The sequence below is a fragment of the Pipistrellus kuhlii genome, unplaced genomic scaffold (genome assembly GCF_014108245.1).
Source record: "Pipistrellus kuhlii isolate mPipKuh1 unplaced genomic scaffold, mPipKuh1.p scaffold_m20_p_17, whole genome shotgun sequence".
Classification (NCBI taxonomy): Eukaryota; Metazoa; Chordata; class Mammalia; order Chiroptera; family Vespertilionidae; genus Pipistrellus; species Pipistrellus kuhlii.
The window spans coordinates 5,980,522-5,998,329 of NW_023425482.1; the positions used below are offsets into that span (position 1 = coordinate 5,980,522).

Consider the following 17,808-nt stretch of genomic DNA (forward strand, 5'->3'; position numbering starts at 1 on the left):
AAGGGCAGAAAGTGTCCAGCTCCTCCTTCCAGTGTTTTGCCTAGGTCTTCAATTGTAGGACCCATGCTTTTGTTCAATAGAATTAGTAGTGTGGTGGGCCAATTGGGGTTAAAAGGGCCTTCATGGAACCCTGACACCAATGACAATCTCATTTTCCTGGGAACATGCATTGTTTTCAGAACACTGACTTTCTGCCACACTATATTCATAAGCTGGGGATTGTGTGGTTTTGGAATCGTGTGATCAGAGCAGTGAGGCATGGCTAAGGCTTAGGCGTGCACCCTGCTTCCCTTCCTTTCTCCCTCCCTTTTCTCCTCTCCTTCCTGACAGTCTATTTCTATTACTTTGGGATTTCTTGACTGTAACGTCTAATAAATGTTTCTTGTTACAGAGTATGGTGTTTGTGAAAACTTGCGGAAGCTGGAGATCACGGGTGTGTCTTGTCGAGATATCTATGCGAAGCGTAAGTTAATCTAATATCACCCATCATTAATTTTGTTCCAAGAGCAGACACCTTGAGCATCAACAATGAATAGTAAATTATCTTAACCGAAAACCTAGTTCCATTCTTAGACCTTAATTTTAATGTCATAATTGACATTTTATTTAATTTTTTAAAGATTTTTTAAAAATTGATTTTTAGAGAGAGAAGAAAGGAGAGAAAGAGTGAGGAAGGAAGAGGGAGAAAGAGAAACGTCTGTGTGAGAGGGAAACATTGATCAGTTGCCTCCTGCACTTCCTCTTCTGGGAATTAAGCCCATAATCCATGCATGTGCCCTGACTGGGAATTGCAAACTTTCAGTGCACTGGACAATGCCCAACCAACTGAGCCACATTGACCAGCGTATAATTGCCATCTTAGAGACAGCACTGGCAGTAACAGCACTACCACGGGATGGGGCCTCTCTTCTCCCCCTCTGGGCATATCAGTACGCTTATTTTTCAGCCCATAACAAGATATTAGGTATGAAGGACCTACAGATCTGAGAAACATATCTACACTGGGAACAAATTCGGGTGCTTCCAGAGGGTCCTTTTTCTGGATTCTGGGTCCATGGCCTGATTAGATGTGCGATGGCTGATAGTAACTGGGAAATAGCGCCTGAGCCTCCCGCTGACACTCCCAGCTAACAGGGCTGCCTGTGGGCCAGTTCTTCCCTCCGGCCTGGCACTGGGCTCTAACCCTTCAGTTCAGTCTTCCCTTCAGTTTCCTTTACTTTCCAATGTCGTCAGCAACACTCCCTGTGTGCTCCAAGCTTCCCCAGCCCCAAGTATCTTCCCAGTGGGCCTTTTCCCGAGGCCCCGTTACAGGAGGCTGTGAGCTCCTGGTAACGCAGAGCTGCCCAAGGAGCAGCGGAGGCACAGGAAGCAGCGGTGGCCCAGGAGCAGAGGAGGCCCAGGAGCAGCGGAGGCACAGGAAGCAGCATGCTCACTCACCACCCCGTTGGGGTGTGGCATGGATTGTTTTAGCACCCAGAGCTGGGGCTTAAAGAACAGAGTAAGAAAGATAATGGTGACCCAGTTCTCTTTGGCCTAAAGTTGACCTGTTGACCATTCTGAAAAGGGCCTTAAATGTTCATCTTAAAACCATCTTAGAAAATTTTGGTTTTCACATTCTCCTGAACTTTCTACTCAGTTCACCATGGAAAACAGACCAGCTGATGTCTGCTTACCAAGTACCTTACCCAGGAACTGAGGGCCACGCTTCTCCAAGGAAACATCTGGGTGCTGCAAGCTTTCTTGCAAGGTCTGGGGGCTAGTTGGGGCCACTCTCTGAATCCCATCTTTCCTTTGGATTTGTTCCTTTTAGAGTCCCCTTCTGAGATACCCCTCTGTCACGTGGCTGCACTCTCAGCACAGGTAGAGCTGGCATTGTGCAGAGTGGCTGACAGTGGGAAGACCCAGGCAGTGTTCAATCTCTATATCTGGGCTGATTTTAACATCTCATCGCTTCCTCATCCCATCAGACTCTCCACACTCCAATCTAATGGCTGTTTGGGAGTGTTGGATTGGTTAGTCTTTCTGTGTTAGAATTTGCTCACTGTTCAGGTGATTTTCTACCAAAAAGCTCTAAGTTCTTCACGAGGCTTCCTCTTCCAGGCATAATTCTTGGTCATTCAGCTGTGACCTCCAAGTTCTTGTCCACTCTCACGTGCCTCAGAGAGACTTAGAAACTTGGAAAGGCGGTTACTGGGACCTCTCTGTCTTGCCACACATCAGCTCCAGTTCTGCCAACTCCTCGCATCCCCTCCTTTTTCCTCCTGTGGACCTCGGGCTTCACTCTGGCCCCCCAGCCACTGTTTTCATGCCGGCTACTGCCTCCTGAGTTGCTGTCCCAGCCCCGGGCCCCACTGCAAGGCTGATCTACTCAAGACCTTTCTCTCTGCTCCTCTGTCCCTGTGCACTTTCAGACTTTGGTTTTTCCTCTTGCCTCTGCTTCACATCCCACCAACCCCAGAAGATGTGCATCTCTTCATGGAATTATAACCCTTCTTGTCCTCTCATCTCATCAGCAAGAGCAATGGCTGTGATTCCTCCAAAGCCCAGAGTTTCAGAGGCAGGAAGCTGGTTGCTCCCCTGCTCCCCTCTTACCTTTTATTCTATGGGAGCCCACATGGTCCTGGCTCCACCCTCGGTTTCTCGGTGTTTTATCCAGAGCTCAGAGTCTTATCTCTAGCCAGACCGTAGAGTTGGAGGAATTCACTCCTGCTGTTGGCATTGGTGTTAGAGTCAAAACCAAGTACTCCCTGCACCAGTCTGTACATACACACAAGAAAGCTTTCCTGGCTCGTGTGGATGCCCACTGGCTTTTATGTGTTTCTAACAGGACAAGTGCTTATCCTTGGGAACTGCTTTTTGAGTTTCCTGGGCCATGTGATGATAGTGTCTTAAAGCAGCATAAAGACTGTTGTCTCTTTAAGAGTTCTGAGTCTCTTGCTGAAACCGGTTTGGCTCCGAGGATAGAGGGTCGGCCTGCAGACTGAAAGGTCCCAGGCTCAATTCCGGTCAAGGGCATGTACCTTGGTTGTGGGCACATCCCTGGTGGGCAGTGTGCAGGAGGCAGCTGATCGACGTTTCTCTCTCATTGTTGTTTCTGGCTCTCTCTCTCCCTTCCTCTCTGTAAAAAAATCAATAAAATATATTAAAAAAAAAAAAAAAAAGAGTTGTGAGTCTCAAGTATTGTCCTGGAGGGGCCAGGTGCTCATGTCTGCCGGGCATTAGGGCTGTGACACCCAGAGGACAGCACACCTGGTGAATGAGGCCCCCACGGAGCTCATCTCAGCGGTGGGGGAGGGGCTGGCTGGGCCCTGATGGTGGCTGTCCTATCTAGCGGGGGCACCTGGGCACCGGGGGTCGGGACGGGCTGGCAGTGTTTGCACACGAAGACTCAGGAAAAAGCCCCGAGATGGAAAACCTACCTCTGTAAGTGAGAGCAGGGAAAGGAAGGAAGGAGGAGTCTGGCCACTCCTGTCTGGTGATTGATGGGGTTTATTAGGGGAAACTCACAGACAAGGCCCGTCATGACAGCTGCAAGAAGAAAGGGAGCCTCTCACCGCTTGACAGGCACCAAAGAAATACATGGCGGGGAGGGGAGATATCACATACTACCCTGTTTCCCCGAAAATAAGACAGTGTCTTATATTAATTTTTTCTCCCAAAGTTGCGGTAGGTCTTATTTTCAGAGGATGTCTTATCTTTCCATGCACTAGGTCTTATTTTCGGAGCATGTCTTATGTTCGGGGAAACACGGTAGTACGTGACTGCTACACAGGTGTGGGAAATTACTTCCGTGCCCTCCCAGGTCAGGGAAACAACCTGGTCCAGGAACCAACACATAGCAAGAGGCAAGGGAGGGCGCTTATTTATATCTGAATGAACATCATTATTTTTTAAAAATATGTCTTTATTAATTTCAGAGAGGAAGGGAGAGGGAGAATGACTTAGAAACATCAATGATAAGAGAGAATCATTGATTAGCTGCCTCCTGCATGCCCCCTATTTGGGATCGAGTCCAGTATTCAGGATGTGCCCTGACCAGGAATCGACCCATGACCTCCTGGTTCCTGGGTTGATGCTCAAACATTGAGCCACACCGGCTAGACTAAATGAACATCATTTATGATCAAAAAGTCTACGTGGGATTTGCAGAAAGCAACCTTCCTTCTGGCTCAGGTTCAGCTTGCAGGACAGACAGTGGTCATGTCAAGGAACAGTCTTCTCTGTAGGCAGGTAGTGACTGCTGGGGAGCAGGTGATGGTGTGGCCGGGGGTAAGTCAGGAGTGGGCAACAGAGAGCGGACACGGGCCATGGTGAGGTCAAAAAGCACACATGCATATGGGGCCTGGGTGGACAGAGAGGGACATTGGGAGATTTCTTTTGCCTGCTGATTCTTTTATTTTTTTAATCCTCACTGGAGGGTATTTTCCCGCTGATTTTTAGAGTGGAAGAGAGAGAAAGATAGAGAGAAATATCACTGTGAGAAAAGCACATTGATTGGTTGCCTCCTGCACATGCTCTGACCAAGGCCTGGGCTGGGGAGGAACTTGCAACCAAGGTACCTGCCCTTAACTGGAATCCATCCTGGGAGCCTTTGATCCACAGATCGACCCCCTATCCACTGAGCTAAACTGAGTAGGGCTGATTCTTTAAAAAAAAAAATTTATTGTTGAAAGTGTTATAGATATCTCCGTTCTCCCCCATTAACTCCCTGCATCTTGCTCCCGCCCCCTTGACTGCTGATTCTTTACTCTTTGAAAATGGTCTGGAAATCCAGAGAACGATTCATATTATCTTCATTTAGTATCCCAAAGTGTTTAATTTGCCACCAGCCAAAGCAGGTTTCACAGTGCAGGAGCATGTTTTTGTGACTTTGCTTTGAAGGCCTTATCCAGGAGAAAATTACTTAGCTTCTGGAACAGGTGGTTGAAGAAATTACTTAGAAAATAGCATCAACCTTAGCCCTGGCATAGGTGGAAGAGTGAGCCAGCCTGGACTCCGAAGCAAAGTCTTTGAGTTAGGAGCTGCCAGATGCCATCCGCAGTCCAAAACCAAACAGACACAAGCAAAGGAAAGCACTGGGCATACACTCTACAAGCTGAATATCTTGGTTGGGGCACAAGGGTTCCCTAAACAGTCACTCCAGGTGTCCACAAGCTGCGTCCTCTGCTTTCTCACCCAGTGAGCTCCATTGACCCAGGACAGGAGAGGGAGGAATGTGAGCATGAAGAGTGTCCCAAGCCTGTCACCATCATGAGTTTCTGGTGTGAATCTGTAGACTATAATAAAAGGAACAAATCACAACGTTTTCTTTATAGCCAGGCCTCTCATTTTTGTCAAGTGCTTGCCTCCTAAGGTACTGGGGATTGAGTAGGATGGGGTGAGGGAGCAGGTGTTTCGTCATATGAAACCTGTTTATAACATCATGGAAGTGGAACCATCTTTAGCCCTTTCCCTGCTGTGTCGTTCAGGTATAAACCCTCGCGTGAAGTCGGGCCGTTTCATGAAAATTCTTCCCGACTACGAGCACATGGAGTACAGAGATGTGTACACCTGCCGTATGTACCTCCTGCTACTTTGGCTGTGGCGGGGAGCACGGCCAGAAGCTGCATGGAAAGGGACCTCGACTCACAGCACGCAGATGCTTTGGTCCTAACAGCGAGCTGACCTCCTTGGCTTTGGCTGTCTTTTCTCCTTTCCCCAGCATTCTCTGTGGCTCAGCCATGACCAGGAGCACACCAGCCTGGGGCTGCTGTACATATGGGCCAGGTTTCTGTGGAATCTTTTGTTTTTGAGGTAGTATCAGTGTGATTGCTCTGTTGATGCACATTTATTGAGACTGGGAGGTCAGAGTAGGAATTAAATGAAATGTAAGTGGTTTACTACTAGGCTTCTTTAGTTGATCACAGTTGGACAGCACACGTGAATTTGAAAAAATTACATAGAAATGTACCTATATATATCTATCTGGAACTTATATCTGAGACTGAAAATGGACAAAAGTATGTAGAAACAGTTCATTATTTAGAATCTGATTTCTCTTTTGTAGTTATTGTTAATCCTCACCTGAGGATATTTTTCCATTGATTTTTAGAGAGTAGAAAGCAGGGGAGAGACAGAGAAACACATTGATTCTTTGCCTCCCACACATACCTGGACTGGGGTTCGAGCCTGTAACTGAGGTATGTGCCCTTGACTGGAATCGAAGCTGAGCTCCTTCAGTCCACAGGGCGATGCTCTGTCCACTGAGCCAAACAAGCTAGGGCAGAACCTGATTCATGTTGATTGACATTACTTGGGCTCTGGAAGTTCTCCTAAGCCATAGTCAATAGCGACTAAGGCTATCTCCACTTGTTATTAGATTGAGTTGAGACGGAGAGCACGAACTGTAGTGTCAAGAAAAACACTATCTGCATGTGCTGAAAGCAGTGTTTCCATTTGTAGAAGTACAAACACCCTGCTGCTTACTCCCTCAGTCCTGTGAGTGTGCTGTGTCAGCATCGCCTGCGTGGACTAAATTTCTAACAAAACCTACTCAGCCCACACGGAATAGAGTCATCTATGGAATTTCTCCTAACCACTGCCAGGCTCTGGACATGTTGCTAAAGTGCTTGCTGGTCCCATTTTACTTACTCCAGGGGAGGTGGAGATGCCGGCACTGATCAGCAAGCTTTGGGGTGGTGTCTGAGCACTGCACATTACTGTGAACACCGTCCACAGTGTAGGTGTAATCGGGCCCAGAGCTGAACTGATTGAGTAAAGACCAGTGGCAAGGAGGCATGTAGGAGTGTGTGTGAGCAGTGAGGGTGTGTGTGAGCAATCAGGAGTGTGTGTGAGCAGACAAGGATATGTGTGAGCAGTCAGGAGTATGTGTGAGCAGTAAGTGTGTGTGTGAGCACTCAGGAGTGTGTGTGAGCAGTCAGGATTTGTGTGTGAGCAGTTAGGAGTGTGTGAGAGCAGTCAGGAGTGTGTATAAGCAGCCAGTAGAAGTGTGTGTGAGCAGTCAGGGTATGTGTGAGCAGTCAGTAGTGTGTGTGAGCAGTTAGGAGTGTGTGAGAGCAGTCAGGAGTGTGGGTGTGAGCAGTCAGTTATGTAAGCAGCCAGGAATGTGTGTGAGCAGTCAGGAGTGTGTATAAGCAGCCAGTAGAAGTGTGTGTGAGCAGTCAGGGTATGTGTGAGCAGTCAGTAGTGTGTGTGAGCAGTCAGGAGTGTGTGTGAGCAGTTAGGAGTGTGTGAGAGCAGTCAGGAGTGTGGGTGTGAGCAGTCAGTTATGTAAGCAGCCAGGAATGTGTGTGAGCAGTCAGGAGTGTGTATAAGCAGCCAGTAGAAGTGTGTGTGAGCAGTCAGGGTATGTGTGAGCAGTCAGTAGTGTGTGTGAGCAGTCAGGAGTGTGTGTGAGCAGTCAGGATTTGTGTGTGAGCAGTTAGGAGTGTGTGAGAGCAGTCAGAAGTGTGGGTGTGAGCAGACAAGGATATGTGTGAGTAGTCAAGGGTGTGTGTGAGCCGTTAGGGGTGTGTGTGAACAGTTAGGGTGTGTGTGAGCAGTCAGTGTGTGTGAGCAGTCGGGTATGTGTGAGCAGTCAGGAGTGTGTGTGAACACTTAGGGTATGTGTGAGCATACAAGGATGTGTGTGAGCAGTCAGGGTATGTGTGAACAGACAGGGATATATGTGAGCAGTCAGGAGTGTGTGTGAGCAGAGAGGGATATGTGTGAGTAGTCAGGAGTGTGGATGAGCAGTCAGGGTATGTGTGTGAGCAGTCAGGAGTGTGTGTGAGCAGTCAGGGTGTGTGTGTGTGTGTGAGAGAGAGAGAGAGATAGAGCAGACAAGGATATGTGTGAGCAGCCGGGTGTGTATAAGCAGACAGAGATATGTGTGAACAGTCAGGAGTGTGTTTGAGCAGTCAGGAGTGTGTGAGCAGTCAGGGTGTGTGTGTGTGTGTGTGTGTGAGCAGTCAGGAGTGTGTGAGCAGTCAGGGTGTGTGTGTGTGTGTGTGAGCAGACAAAGATGTGTGTGAGTAGTCGGGTATATGTGAGCAGTCAGTTGTGTAAGCAGTCAGGAGTGTGTATGTAGTCAGCAGGAGTGTGTATGAGCAGTTAGGAGTGTGTATGAGCAGACGGATATGTGTGAGCAGCCAGGAGTGTGTGTGAGCACTTAGGGTATGTGTGAGTATACAAGGATATTTGCGAGCAGACAGGGATATGTGTGACCAGTCAGGAGTGTGTGTGAGCAGTTGGGTGTGTGAACAGTCAGGAGGAGCGTGGCTGGGGCTGGATAGCAAAGGGGTAGGGCGGGCCAAGTCTGAGGCATGAATTCTGTTCTTTTCCAAACCCTCTTAGAAGTAGCCTCTCTAGAACATTTTGTCCTAGACTAACCCGCCCTCCCTGCAGAGCAGTGGGTGAGCCAAGGTGCCTTCTCTAGGCCTGGGGAGAGAACGCCACATAGCGCTTATTTATGAGAGCAATCCATCAGTTGTCACTGCTGTGCTGACGGGAATGGCCTGGCATGGGCTTTTAAATACAAATGGACAAGCACTTAGAGGCTCATTATGTTATACATTTGCCAACAGATTCTCTTAGAACAACAGTCTGTCTGGAGCTTATATCTGAGACCAAAAATGGAATTCTGACCCACCTCTGGGAGGGAGGCTTGGTGGCTGAGACCCAGGCAGTGCCTGGAGTTGTGTAGGGGTGTTCTTTTTGTTCCCAGGGGGTGGTCAGAAGTTTCCTGTAGCTTGTAAGGGTGTGTCATCACCCTTCTGGGGGGGGACTTCCAGAGCCTCTGGACTGTGGGGACTAAGTGATGATGCCTGCCAGCTGCCGGTGGCTGACAGCTTAGAAGAGGTTGGTCTAACTGGAGGCTGCCGTCTTTTCTAAGGTCTGAGTTATAAAAATACAGCAGTCATTATAGAAAACGCGTATTAGTTCCATCTCTCTGTGGACGTATTTGAACTGTGCGTGGTCTGTTACCTCCAGGGGAAAGTTAATGTGTGAAAGAGGGTCATTTCAACCCCACCTTCAAACTTGACAGTGCCTAGCATGCTGAACGGAGTGCAGCTCAGAATTTTTCGACCGTTAGCCAAACTTTCCAGAGAAGTCTGCGTGACGATTGGCTTTGAGGGACTTGGGGCCCTGCTCTGTTCCTGGACCTATTAAGTTCTCCTGGTCTCTTAAAAACCATCGGGCCTTAGTTCTGTTGGACCAGAGAGGATCAGCAGTCTTGAGTACAAGACGCTGCTCTGGAGAGAAGCAAGTCAGCAAGGCTGCAAATTCTGTGAGAGCTTTGTGGCCTCAGATTAGCTGCTTTTGCTGTGTCACTTATTTTCTTCAATATCAGGCCACATGTCATGGCCTGGTATTCTTGATAATTCCTGTCTGTAAGAAGTTGGAAGCATCATGGGGGGGATGTGTTGTCCTTATGACTGGCATATTTAACACATTCTTGTGTGCAAATTGATGATGACTGTCGAAGCACATTTCGAACTTAAAAATAACTTTAACCGCAGGGTTCTGAGTTTTGAGGTTCTGACCCAGAATTCTGGCAGAGCTCCAGATTGCTTTAGTAGGTATAGGGAATATCACTCACCACAGGGTGGAGATGGACAGGCCACTTTTAACCAATATCCAGCTCAAGGCAGTCAGGCAGGAGGAAATCCTCTTTATTCACAGGAGGGTTAGCCTCTTATTCTAGTCAGGAAGAGCCATGTTTAGAATCTGAAATTAGAAAAAGCATGTCTCTGCTCTTGTAGCAAGGCAGGAGGGGTTTCCTCTTCCGGTGGGAGAGTCAGCCTTCTGTATTGAGGCCTTCACCTGATTGGATGAGGCCCAGCACATTGGGAAGAGCCATCAGCTTTATTCCATCCATTGATTTAATTGTGAATCTCATCCAAAACAACCTCACAGACACATCCAGAATAACATGGCCCAGTAAGTTTGCACAGAGCCCCCAGACCCTATGCCTGGCAGTTGAGGACTGTGTAAGTTGGTTGCCATTCATTCATTCATTCATTCACTCCACAAGTACATGTGCAAAGGAAATTGAAGTGAAGGACATTTTCCAAAATGCTTACTGCAGCTGGTCATCTCTGTGTAGTGGGGTTTCAGGTTGGCAGTGGGATTCCTTCTCTCCAGTTGTCTTCAGTCAATATCTATGCATTGTGTTTTAAATGAGGTGGGGAGGTGCCATTTTTTAAAAAAAAGTGAGATGACCCAATTTAATTCTTAATATACTGTCCCATGACATGTTTAACTCTGTCCCCTCCTTTTAAAGAATCCTGTGCTTCCTTTGTTGTGTCAACTGATGGGATGCTCATCACTTCAGAAAGGCGCCCAGATAGGGGCTGGATTTCAAAAGGACCCAATTGTCTGTTTTATTATTATTATTATTATTTTTAAAGCTCACCCCTTTAAATATGTGGGGTTTTTAAAAATTGATTTCATAGAGAGGAAATGAGAGGTATATATAGAGAGAAACATCAATGATGAGAGAGAATCATCTATCTGCCTCCTGCATGCCTCCTAATAGGGATGAAGCCTGCATCCTGGACATGTCCCCTGACCCGGAATCAAACTGTGACCTCCTGGTTCATAGGTCAAGGCTTAACCACTGAACCACACCGGCGGGCTGTTTTATGATGCTTTTTAAAAACAGTTTTATTTTTAGAATTCTTCAGAAACTTGTAGGTAAGATTTGCTTCAATTCACGTTAATAAGGCTCTGTTACAAGCCTTCATAATTTCTTCATAATTCTCTCTTCTCCTCCTGCCCTTTCCTCTGATTTACTATAAAGTGAAGACTGGCTGCCTCTGAAGTGAAGACCTGCTCTCTCTCTCTTCCCATAGTGCTCCACCGATACAGACACATCTTGGGATTGTGGCAGCCAGATATCGGGCCCTATGGAGGACTGCTGAATGTGGTGGTAAGTCTGAGAGCCTCGAGTGTGGATTCCTGTGAAGTCAGGACTGCTGTCCCACATGGACGGAGTGTGGTGCCTTTTCTACAGGAGGGGCAGTCAGCTGCTTTCTGTGTGACGTTAGCGCAATCACAGAAGCTTCTCATCAGGGTATGTTTGTGGCCCTCGCTGGTTTAATGCAGAACAGCAGTCTCCTCCCAGTGAAGGCTGCATGTGCTCTGAACGGTGCCTTTTGAATAGCCCTGGGCTGATGTCGAAATAAAACAAAGTCAGGTGCCCCCTGGGGAGTGCTGGTGTTGTGCTCCTGCTTTCCCTCTTGTTGGCACGTGCCAGAAGCCCAGTCCAGGAGACTGTCTGCACATCATGTAATGGTAGTGGGTCTGCCTCGCAGAGGCCTCTGGGTAGTCTCGGTGTAGCTCTGCTGAGCCCTGTCCAGGTGGGCTGCCCGGTGATGCTAGTTACTCTGTCAGGTGGGGTTTTGGACAGGGATAAATACTGCTTTATATTTTTTCATATTTGGTAGAAACATTCATTAAGAAACACATTTACATGTGTTATGTTTAATATCACTGGGGAAAAGTGTTGCTTTTAAAACATTCTCTCAGAGACAAGCCAGATAGCTCCCAGCGTGGGCATAGTTTTTTTCTTTTAGTCAGGCCGGTGATAATTGTTTTTCATACTGGCAATGAGTAATAGAGTAAAAAAAAAAAAAAAAAAAAAAAAAGGCTTCTGAAAGCAGGGGATAATTACGGGAAAATGGAACCCGTGACTGAATAACAGCAACTGGCTCTTGTCTCAGACCAATTAGCACTAAAGCGATTAATTTCTTCCCTCTGTCGGTGGATCCAGGCTGTTCTGGGAAAGCAGGAGTGACTGTTGGGTCATCCCAGCTTGGGCTGTCCCTGTCCCCTCCACTGAGAACATGGTGCCTCTGTGCTGAGCACAGTGTGTGGGGACTGTACCGTCCTTCCATCTGAGCTCTGTCGCTTTCTATCACTCACTGTCTCTCTCTCTCTCTCTCTCTCTCTCTCTCTCTCACACACACACACACACACACACACACACGAATAGGGGGACGGTAGCATGCATTACCAATGCCCACCATGTGGATTCAGCAGTTGCCAATCATGTGCCAAGTTTGTGGCCTCTGTCTCTGCCCCGTGGTGGTTTGTTTTCAGGCATTTTCAAGTAAATCAAGTGTTGCTTCATCTGTTTGTACTTCAGTGTGGATCTCTAAATCTGGGTATTTTCCTACGTATCCACCACATTCTCATCACACCCTACAAGAGTATTAATGATCCCTTGATATTTATTACTTGAGACACAGCCAATATGGGAGGTTCCCTGATTGTCTCAAAACTGCCTTTGACAGCTGGTTCATTGAACTGTAATAGAAATCACATTCTATTAGTTTGTTTTGCCTCATGACTCTCTTCTGTTGAAAGCAGCATTCAGTGGCCCTAGTGGGTGACACTTTCTGGATTATTCCGCCTGCCTTTTTCTCATATCATTTAGCTCCCTCCCTCCCCCATTTTAAATCTGGAAGTTCTCTCTAAAAGGCTTTTTTGGATTCAAATCCAACTGCTTTTTTTCTATTTAAAAATTAATTTTGTCCAGGTATAATTGACAAAATTATAAGATTTATAAAGCACATTATGGTGATTTGATAAACATATACATTATAAAAGGTTTCCCGCCATATAGTTAATTAACATATCCATCACCTAATGTTTATGTTCTATTCTTGTAAATTCCATTGATACAATACAGTGTTATCAGCTATAGCACATTGCTTTACATTAGAGAATTACTAGTACTTTCTAGTTAATAAGCACTTGGTTGCGGGGCTGTGCGTTGCCATAAATCAGGCGCATCTTGATGTCCCGTGGTCCTGAGGTTCTCCATGGGACTGGAGTGTGGAAGTGTGGGATGGTCATCATGGAAAGCTGTGGGGTGAGAAACCTCTGCCTCAGTGCCTGTAACCCTCACATGGACATGCGCCCTTTCTCCTCACCACAGGTGGACGGCTTATTTATTATTGGCTGGATGTACCTGCCTCCCCATGACCCTCATGTGGACGACCCGATGCGATTCAAGCCCTTGTTTAGAATTCACCTGATGGAGAGGAAGTCAGCCACAGTGGAGTGCATGTACGGCCACAGAGGGCCCCACAACGGCCACATTCAGGTGAGTGCATGCTTGGGCTCTCTCAGACATGGCAGCCACGCGCAGTATAGGGTGAGGTCTCCCCTGCTCTTCCAAGTTCTGGGGCCAGCTGAGTTTGCAGGGGTTTTTCTAGCTTAAAACCTGTGTCCATACAGATCAGGGGCAATGGGGGAAAATCGGCTCTACCTCCATCCCTTCTGTGTATTTATTCTGTGGTGCTGTGATGTAACTCCCCAAAGAATCACTAATTGGAACCCTCTACTGATTCTGCGTCCAGTTAAAACCATTTGTTATTTCCAAATACAATTCCTCACTGTTCTGTTTTCAAAACGATAGTCCCCTTTTCCTGCTCTAACAATCTCCTTGGAAAAGCACAAACACCTCTCTCTTTGGTGCACCGCTCCTCTGAGCGTGCTCAGGTAGTCCTGAGCTCTCTTTTCTGGACTGGTCACGATTTATAGGCATATGGGGCTTCTGTAGATGAGTGGGGTGCAGCATCGAGGAGGGGTTCATCGTCTGATGGAGATGCCATGGCTGATTTATTGTCCCCCTCTCTCCTTTGTCATGAATGTTCAAGATTGTGAAGAAGGACGAGTTCTCTACCAAGTGCAACCAGACGGAGCACCACAGGATGTCTGGTGGGAGACAAGAGGTGAGCCTGCGCTCCTGTGCCCAAGGAGCAGATGTGAGGTTGGCATCAGCATGCCACCAGGATCGCCCTCTCATGCTTCATCCTCACGCTGTTGCTGCAGAAAGTGTGCCTGACCCTTTGTCAGAAACGGCCTCATATGGACTTGTGTACACAAGCATACACCTTCGTTCCCTCGCTGCTATGCAAAGAGCCGAGGTCCAAGGAAATCTCTGTATATTGCTTGCCAGTTTCCCCCAAAATAACCTGGAGGATTGGCTGTGAAAGACATGAGCTTATTAGGACTTACGCACAGGCCAGTGAAATTACTGCAACACAGGCTTTCACAGTACAGGATTATATAGAACACAGGAAACAAAACAAATGGGCCAGGCTGGGTAGGCATGCTAACCCACACACACAAGCTGTGCAAGATACAAGTGCCAGCTATTCGATCCAGGTTCACATCCGAAAACATCTTCTTTTTGGTGGCTTCCTTGACTGAGAAGCTGGCCAGGCTCCCAAGGTCCCACAGCACCCTTACAGATGGCCTTCATATTCCCGCGGGGTGGGAGGAAGAATTGGAGCTTGGGTAGGGGCCCATGTTCTCACAGACCACACACCCACCAATTCTCAGAATGAATGACCAAACGGAAATTGTTTTCAGTAGGCAATCCTTCATCCCGAGAGCTTCCGTGTGCTGTACAGGTTTCTTCTTGGAGGTGAGTTACAGGCAGATGAGAGGACTGTCCTCAGAGCCCCACTCTTCTCCCCGCAGGAGGACCTGGTGATTGAGAGTTTCAGACCAGGCAGAACAGTGGATAAACCTGCGTGTCAGCCACACCCAGGAGTCTCTTTGTGCTTCCTTTTGTTTGTACAAGTACTTTTAACTTGTCTTTGAGTTGCAGTTTTCTGAGGATCTAAGTCATAATACCACTTCAAAACACTGTCTCTTCTTTAAAATTTTATTTATTTTTAAAAATATGGAACACTTGCCGAAACCGGTTTGACTCAGTGGATAGAGCGTTGGTCTGTGGACTGAAAGGTCCCAGGTTCGATTCCGGTCAAGGGCATGTACCTTGGTTGTGGGCACATCCCAGTAGGGGGTGTGCAGGAAGCAGCTGATTGATTTTTCTCTCTCATCGATGTTTCTGATTCTCTATCCCTTCCACACAGCAATTCCAGTTCTGCATGATCCATAAGGTTTCCATGAGTTCAGACAGTGGAGTGAGGGTAATAACACCTGGCATCCTCCTAGATGGCTCCAGCCAGGCCTGGTGCTAAGCCATCCACATGTGGTATCCTATTCAACCCTCCTAGATCACTTGTCAGTTGGTTGGTCCTTGTGTACAGCCTGCCAGGGCAGGTGAGCCCTGCCCCGGACCCCCTCTCCCCCCAATGCTCCTGTTGACCCTAGTATTGGCCTTGGTGAAGGCAAGACTAATTAGTACATGGACTTTGGGTTAGCTCTAATTCTGTCACTTACTAGCTGGGCGACTTTGGAAATATTTCTCTGAAGAACAAGGAAAATGTTAACACCCATATCCTAGGCCTGTTGTGCAGATTAAACAATGATTACACACACACTGTTAACACATAGTAAGCCAGCCCTGGGTAAATATTAGACTGATTCTTATATGTTCTAGGCCCCTAAGTTTTTCCTTATGTTTATATATGCTGTAAGATTATTTTATAGTAAACATGTATTTAAAAGTTCTTTGTTCTAAATAATTGGGTCTGGTTGGTATTCCTAATGACTTTGGCCTTTTCATGCAAAGTAATAAGATTAGGACTATTCACAAGGCATCTTCTCTATGGCGCTTAGCTCAAGTCTGATTATTCACCATGGCAACATTGAAATCCTTGTTCATTACATTCACTTGCTTCCATTTTTATTTGTTATTTATCTCTTTTATTTTTTAAGGACCTTTATTCCATGAGTTGAGCCATTTAAGTGGAAGGTTTTGACTTTGGTGAAGTATAATTTGTCAAATTATTTTTTTATGGTTATTTTTTATGTGTCCTAAAAAACTTTACCTATCCTCAAATGACAGTCTCTCTCTCTTTCCCCTTTTTCCCCTCTTCCCCTTTCCCTCTCACTCCCTTCCACTCTAAAAATCAATGGAAGCCGGGACCGGTTTGGCTCAATGGATAGAGCGTCGGCTTGGGGACTGAAGGGTCCCGGTTTCGATTCCGGTCAAGGGCATGTACCTTGGTTGTGGGCATATCCCCAGTAAGGGGTGTGCAAGAGGCAGCTGATCGATGACACTCTCTCATCGATGTTTCTAACTCTCTATCTCTCTCCCTTCCTCTCTGTATAAAATCAATAAAATATATTAAAAAAATAAATAAATAAAAATCAATGGAAAAAATATCCTCAGGTGAGGATTAACAAAACAAAACAAAACGGATCAGCTGACCAGATAAATGTGGGTCTGATTCCAGGCTTTCTGTTTAATTCTATTAATATATTTGTCAGGCATTATGCTCATCACCGTCTCTATTACTGTAGCTTTATAGTAAGTTGTAACATGGGCTAGTTGCATCCTTCAGCTTTATTCTTTTGCAAAATTGCTTTAGACATTTAGGCTTTTTAAATTTCCACAAGAATTTCAAAATCAGCTTGCTTGTTTCTAAAGAAAGGTTATCCTGGTAGGATTATGATTGACATTGAATGTGTAGGCCAGTTTGTAAATTGCTGATTTAATGGGGAGTCTCCAGTCTGTAGGGACTTCTCACTATTATTCGGCCTCTTTACTTTCTTTGAGCAGTGTTGGCATTTTCAGAGTGGAGGTTTGTACATATTTTGTAATATTTATTCCCAAGTCCTGTGGTTTTGTTTTGTTTTAGGTTATTAGCAATAGGATTAAAATTGTTTATTTTACAATTTTGTGCTGCTTGTATATAAAAATTTAGTTGATTTTTATATATTAACTTTATAGTTCTAATAGCTGTTTTGTTTACTCACTAGTAATTTTTGTTCTTTGCCAGATTTGAGCAGTAGCATACTAAAGCGCTTGACAGATTGTAGCTCTTTTGTTGTTTTGGTAAATTGCTTTCACTTTCATTTATAGAGCAAATTCTAGATAATCATTAGAAACACTATATTGAATTAGGAACTCAGTTCTGTGGGTTAAGTTAAATGTGCAAATGAAGCAATTAAGCACTAAATATCCTTCCCGGTGTTTGATTCCATAATGAATTATTGAGCTTTGGGGTCTTTTTGCACATGCACTTACCGAACATACAACATTATTATAAAGGCACATTTGAGAAAGGAAAATCCACCCAGTCCCTCAACCCAGGCTGTCCCATGTTCCTCAGCAGCAGCTGCAGAAAGTGCGTCTGGCCAACTCACCAGCCCCGGACTTGGCGGCTGAGCCCTGCTGTGCTGCTGCTCTCCCAGAACCCCGAGAACTAGGCTCAGAGGCTGTGCAGTGTCAAGCCAGCTCAGCATAGACACCTCCTGGCTCATGGGCATGAAGTGAAGCTCCTGTGCTGCCCCTGGGAGCTCTGGGCCTGGACTGTGGCCCAGCCTCACCTGAAGGGACCCTGCTCCTTCCCCTGAAGTCTGGGCTCAGGGAAAGCAGGGACCAGGCCCATTTTTCTCTGGTGGCACGCCCAGCAGGAAGGCAGGCCAGGTGCTGGGAGACTGAACGCAGGCAGCTCCCCATTCTACTGCCCAGCCATGGCTCCGTCTGTCCACCCAGGTGGGTTCCTTCGTCATAGGTGTGCCCACAGCTATAAAAATGCTGCTTTATTCAATCAGGCTCACAGGTAGCAGGCTCCATGCCCCCGTGTCATGGTGGTTTTCACGACCTGTGTTCTCTTGGAAGGAATTCCGAACGTGGCTGAGGGAAGAATGGGGGCGGACGCTGGAGGACATTTTCCACGAGCACATGCAAGAGCTCATCCTGATGAAGTTCATCTACACCAGTCAGTATGAGTAAGTGCGGCTGCCCTCTTTGGTGCTGAGCACAGTCCCTCCCTGTGGGTCCTGTGAGCGCAGTCTCTGTGGGAGAATTGTTAACTCAGTACCTCCCTCTCTCGGAACTCCTGAGCAGTTCCCATCCCCACCTCCCCACCTGCACCCCATATATTTTCCATC

General features: G+C 46.8%; 1 protein-coding gene across 5 annotated transcripts in view; it reads left to right on the forward strand.

Moving 5' to 3' along the window:
- The window catches only part of FBXO31 (F-box protein 31), a 43,405-nt gene that overhangs the window by 19,074 nt on the left and 6,523 nt on the right, over positions 1 to 17,808 (forward strand). For 2 of the 5 annotated variants that reach the window (XM_045582623.1, XM_036440681.2), the window contains 6 exons: positions 392 to 463; positions 5,469 to 5,555; positions 10,836 to 10,912; positions 12,926 to 13,093; positions 13,650 to 13,724; positions 17,537 to 17,646. In XM_045582623.1, coding sequence (XP_045438579.1) covers positions 392 to 463; positions 5,469 to 5,555; positions 10,836 to 10,912; positions 12,926 to 13,093; positions 13,650 to 13,724; positions 17,537 to 17,646 — 589 coding nt within the window. Of the gene's footprint in view, positions 1 to 391; positions 464 to 5,468; positions 5,556 to 10,658; positions 10,678 to 10,835; positions 10,913 to 12,925; positions 13,094 to 13,649; positions 13,725 to 17,536; positions 17,647 to 17,808 lie in introns of those variants that run through there. The other 3 variants (XM_036440682.2, XM_045582625.1, XM_045582624.1) reach the window with 3 other exon arrangements.